Source organism: Mastomys coucha, unplaced genomic scaffold, assembly GCF_008632895.1.
Source record: "Mastomys coucha isolate ucsf_1 unplaced genomic scaffold, UCSF_Mcou_1 pScaffold22, whole genome shotgun sequence".
Lineage (NCBI taxonomy): Eukaryota > Metazoa > Chordata > Mammalia > Rodentia > Muridae > Mastomys > Mastomys coucha.
The window spans coordinates 20970804-20976803 of NW_022196905.1; the positions used below are offsets into that span (position 1 = coordinate 20970804).

Consider the following 6000-nt stretch of genomic DNA (forward strand, 5'->3'; position numbering starts at 1 on the left):
AAAACCATGCTCACTGGTTTGTTTTTAATGTTAAAATGAATCATTTCTGTTCACTGCAACACTCAAGGTGTCATAAATTCAATGCACTGAATACAGAAACATGGAACACAAAACAGCAGGAAATGGAATAGAGCAATTTACTATTTCTTATTATTCAATGTATGCCTTGGAGCACTCTATGAACAGACTGATGCAATGTCTACACAATTCTACACTAGAAAGGCAGTGTATTAAAAGAAGCTGTTAGTTTATGTTCAGTAGAAGAGGATCTATGTCAAAAAAGGAAAACCATTGAAAAAAGCATCATACATTTAAAATACAATGTGCCCAAGTTAGAAGGCCTCTCTAGCCAGAAAGCATTTGCACATGCAAAACAAATGTTGCATGGATAGATGCCTGAGGCTTAAGGACTGAAATGCAAGCAAAAGTGAGAACCTTTGAATGTTTGCTTGGGTCTTTACTTCTTTATATGTTCTTACCTTTACGGAGTTTATGAGCAGGAGACAGCAAGGGTCCCATTTGTATTAATTATTCTAGGAATACCTGATTAACTCTAACACAAAACTATTGCTTCTAAGTTGCTGCAGGTGGGATAAAAGCCAATCAAGATGATAAAGAACATATCAGGGGAACAGATACAAATTGAATAGAACAATTAATACAGACATGCATGCATAGGATAAAGTATGGTTGGCTACAAAAACAAACAAACAAACAAAATTAAAAAATAGACTAGCCAGGGCCTGTTGTTATCTGCCTATAATCCCTGCTACTTGGGAGCTGAGGCAGGAAAATTGCAACTTCAAAACCTACATGGGATACAGATTATAGATTGAGTTCAAGGCCAGCTGGGGCAACTTAAGAGAACTCTTTTTCAAAAGAAAAATGTTTAAAAAATAGTAGAGCACTTGTCAATTATATTTCAGGGACTAGACTCAATTCCCAGTGCCAGAAGAAAGGCAACAAACATAGTACTGACTTGTTACTTAATTGAAGTTGGAGAAATTAATTTAGCTGTCATGCATGCATTTGCTCTGAGGCTCTAGATAAGCATAAGGCATTCTCCATCCCAGGACTAAGTGACACACTCATCATTCAAGAACTCCATGATGAAAAGAGAATTTTCTAAAAAGCCTTTCTGGTATTTTTGAGAATTTCATATGACTACTGTATCTACATAATTCCTCCCACACCTTCCTCCTTCAATTATTCCTGTTTCCCACCAAGTCTCTCTAAAATTCTTAATTGTTGTGCACACACATACACACACACATTCACACACAAATAAATATAAATACAGCTTATTGAATCTATTTAGTGTTGCTCATATGTGTATGTGTTTAGGGCTGACTATTCAGGATCATATAGCCTACTAGAGACAACTTCTCTTCCTCCCCCAGCAGTCATTAACAGCTTGTGACTCTTCACCTAAGGGTGGCTAAGGGGGAAGCTTTATGAGGTTTCCTCTGGCTACCATCTCATGTCAACTGTGTCTTCTTTCATGTCTTGTTTAGGTGAACATATTGTTGAGACTTCATGATACAGCTTCCCTGTAATACAGGGTACCATCTCATAGCTCACTTCCTGATCCTCTGCTTCTTATAATCTTTCCAACCCTTCTTGCCCAGTGTTTCCAATGTCTTAGATGTTGCTTTGTAGACAGTTCTACAAGGGACAGGGCACCATATGGTCTACTGTTTTCTACACTTTAACCAACTGTGGGTTTCTGAACACTTATTAGCAATCCAGGGACTTAAAACGTCCCTAAGTTTTTCTCACAGTGATTCCTGTCATACCTCCAAATAGATTGTTATTTCAGGACATAGGCTAGCCCATTGGAAGAAGGAATGCAAACAGGTAGATACAACTCAAGCTCTGTAAGGAACCTGATCTGATATTGATGCGTTTACCCTCTCTATACAAAATGAGTTTCTACTAGGCACAGTGCCTGCCAGACAACAGTCAAGAAAGAATCTGTTGCTGTCTTCTGCATATTTTATACTGCAGACTTGAAAGCAGTCTCTCTTTTTCAGAGCATACATTTCAAATGGATGAGTGATTCTGACACTGCTAACGGAGAGATCTTTCCACTTAATGTGATGTAACTCATGATGCTTCAAGAAAAATGCTTATTTTTAACTTCCAAAATAGCTTCAGAAATCTATTTCTTTCCATGCATGAAACAAAGAGAACCCAAAGTTATATGTTTCCTTGAGGAGGATGCTGACTTCCCAGAATCCTCAGAGAGATCCCATTACAGAAAACTGACAATTCTTAATGGCCTACCACTATATCACTGCAAGTCAATGAACCACCACTGTAGTTCTGCATCTAAGAGCAGAATACAGAGTAGAAACCTCAGATGCTCCATATGAGTCTGAACAAGACAGACTGGCAAGCTGGGGATATGCCATGTTTAGAGGGGTACCTCTTGGTTCTACTTTGCATTTTTACAGAATCACTCACTTACCAGAAGAGTCTGAATAGCAAAACTGAGTTGGTTATGTAGGACCAACAGGACCACATAGGGCAGGAAGCTGATCATGTACCCCAGGCTGGAACACAGGGCTGCTGTATTAGCCTGGTTGAAGAACACACTTAGGAAGTAACTCAGCATGACAGCTGACACCCCAAAATCCAGCAAGTAAAGAAAAATGATGAAGGCATCACTATGCATGAAGATGCCACTCATCTTCAGAATGACAGCAAGAGCAGCACTGCTCAGAGCCAGAGTGGCTATGTTCTCCAGGAACCAGGACAAGAAGTGGATGGCCGGATGGAGCCCCATCATCCGCATGTACTGTGAAAAGAAGGAGCCTGGGGTTATCACTGCAGTGGACACTCGAGAAAAGAGGGATGAGGTGGCAAACAAGGAGAACACCAGTGGAGAAATGAGTTCATGCCAGCCCTGTGAAGGGCATTAAGAAAATCACTTCCTTCTACTATAGTTCTCCCGTAGAGCTGACATCATAGCCATTCTCTGTGTTCTTGGAGAGAAACCCAAAGCTAATCACAAAACAGTGTTACCAGTAAGAATCATGGAAGAGAGACAGACATTTGAAACCATAGGCTTGGTTGACCATAGTTTCATTATGTTTTCTGCTTGTGTGGATTTGTTGTCATTGTCTTAGCTTTTGTTCTCCAGTTATTTGTGCATCTATTTAGTAAAGGCAAAGAATGAAGAAGGAAGAAAATACTGAAGTGAATCCCTGGCTGAGGTGGACTTTACGTGGCTACAGAGTGCATTTTACAAAATTATCTTGGTGAAATTAATTAGATTCGTTTCTCCACTAACCTACCATTTGTCCATATACCATGTGGTGATAGTTTGGGAAATGGAAATGGGTCTGGCTTCATGTGAAAGGAAGTTAAGGACCTCTGAGGTATGGTCTCTTGCTGGCTACTTAAGAGGTACTTTAAAGAACCCAGCAATTGGCACCCCTGTCTGCAGGCCCCTGTGCTCAGGGATAAAACCCATGTAGGGTAGAAACAGAGAGACACACTTGAGTAGATTGTTGTAAACAAGTAAGTGATGTGTAGCGTAGTCTCTATACCACTGACTATATAGTCCCTACATCTCAGTAACTGTTCAGTAATCAAACCATGCATCCCATAGCCACCTGCCTTCACTCTTCTGTGAGGATCAACAGGCTGTCACATCTTCACCAGATGCTCTTACAAACTCTCATTCTTGAAAGTAGTCATCTGATGTTTTCAAGTTTTAACAATGTTAGGACAAAAAAGAAACTAGAATTCTTTGTATAGAATCAGAACCAGAAATCACAGTGGAAAGCAAATATTTATATAAAAAAATTACCAATGACCAAGTGTGGTTCTGTCTTTAATATCATGCAGTTTGTCACAAAAGGAAATATATATCACATTTGGACAACCCTTCTGACTCCAATAGAAAACAATGTTCTTAGGAGAGAGACTCAGCTAGAGTTTAGGAAGGAGTTCCGCAAAGAGAAGGAAGAATAAAGGGAGAGAACACAGGTGATCTATTTGGAGGTCCACTCTCCAAATCCTCTCCTGTAATCCCACAGGCAACATCAAAGCCATTTACCTCTTCTATCTGGATCTCTCGCTCATAAACCAGCTTCCGGACCATGCTGGCCACAGACACCATCCAAGTCAACATCATAATCAGTGGAAAAAAGAAGCCAACATTGTTCAGGAACCTGTCAGGGTATAATTAATTCAATCAGTATCCAAGGTCGAGAAAGGTCAGGGGCAAGCCAAGTGAGTTGACTCAGGATCATGAATATAATAAGGTTTATAGCTCTATCAGGTTTTGGTCATTTTTTTTACAAATTACAAGTCACCTCAAAAGGCTTGTAACTAAGACACTGAAGCTGCAATTGGCATCCTGGTTTACAAGTGTGCAGATATGCAAAGGGTATCAAGCTAGAGTCATGGGACTCAAGGTGCTTCAGGTAGCCATTGTGTGATCTGACACTTGATGTAGACAGAGCAGGTCAGAGATATAAAACAGGCCATTGACTCATGATTATAATTCTTTCCACTTAATTGGAGTTATTATGCATCTTTAATCAGTGCTAAAAATTGATCGTAGATAATCCTTTATAAAATATGTTTAAAATTGACAAATTAATGTTTCTCACTCTTTCTATTTTGCCAACCTGTACTTTCCTATCTACTCTAACTAGACTCCATTTGTAAAGCACAAATAGAGATACTGATGACAGTAGTGTCCCAAACCCAAAAAATTGGTAGGTTTTCTCCCTTTGTGACATCTCAATTTTGCTTGAAAACTCCTTACTCTCCACCACTGCTAGACCACTTTTTGGATACCTTAACTAACAACTTCCTCCTTACCTGTCTTTTAATACAAGCATTTCCATTTGTACCATTGGATGACTGCCAGGCCGTCTATTTGCTACCCCTGGGCGAACTCTAAACAATCAAGGTAATCATATTTGAACAAAGACCTGCTTAACACACAAGCAGTATCACTTCATCTGTGAAACTTTCAAGAACCATACATAAAAATCCCTGCTATTAAGGACACAATCTAGGGGGTCAGGAGAGATAAAACAGACACTAAGCAGAATTCTATCCTATGATGTCAAGTAGTAGTAAACACTGGGAGAGGAAGCTGCAGTTTTGATAAAAAAATGCCATTCAGACTGGGCTAAGGTGAGGCATCAATAGAGAAATACTTGAGAAAAGAGCATATAAAAGATAGACATGAGTCACAGGGGAAATGCAAGAACACTTGAAAAAACAAAAGTCCAAGGGCTGGTGATGAGGACTGGCAAGTGCTCATGACTCAGAAGACGCTGTCAGAGCCCCAGCCTGGCAAGGGCTGGTGATGAGGGCTGGCAAGTGCTCATGACTCAGAAGACGCTGTCAGGGCCCTAGCCTGGCCAGATGCTGCAGGGAGTTTTACACATCACAGTCAGTTCTGAAGTTTAGTTAATGAAAAAAAAAAAAGAGTGCAGCAAAGTGTTTAAAGATCAAAGGAGGAGACAGATAGAGAATACATTGAAACACAGACAATGGAGCATGAGTAGCGAGGCCTCTGGAGAGAGAGTAGAAGACCACAGTGGATATGAAACTGTCTAGACATGAGGCAAAGAGACCACTAAAGATGATGATCCTGGCCAGGTGGTGGTGGCATACACCTTTAATCTCAGCACTCAGGAGGCAGAACGAGATCTCTAGGAGTTCGAGGCCAGCCTGCTCTAGAGTGGGTTCCAGGACAGTCAAGGTTACAAAGAGAAACCCTGTCTCAGCAAAACAAAATAAACAAAAGAAAACAAACAAACAAAAAAGATTTTGGCTGGAAACTACGCCATGTGCACACGTGACTCGCGCGCGCTCACCGAGGTGCAACCCCAGGAGGTGTCAAAGTATGCAAAGAAGCCAGTTTGTCCTGATGTCTTCAGGGAGACCATGGATCAGCCCAGAGTTCTCCTCTGGGTAAAGGCAGAACCTTTTCTAGTGGGTGCCTTGCAGGAGCCACCTCCTTCTAAA

At 40.7% G+C, this 6000-nt stretch overlaps 1 protein-coding gene across 1 annotated transcript in view; it reads right to left on the reverse strand.

Annotated features, from left to right (window-relative positions):
- Positions 1-6000, reverse strand: part of Abca13 (ATP binding cassette subfamily A member 13) — a 437491-nt gene that overhangs the window by 249870 nt on the left and 181621 nt on the right. The window contains exons 32-33 of the mRNA XM_031342061.1: positions 4067-4181; positions 2471-2800 (exon numbers count right to left, since the gene is read on the reverse strand). Coding sequence (XP_031197921.1) covers positions 2471-2800; positions 4067-4181 — 445 coding nt within the window. The remainder of the gene's footprint in view (positions 1-2470; positions 2801-4066; positions 4182-6000) is intronic.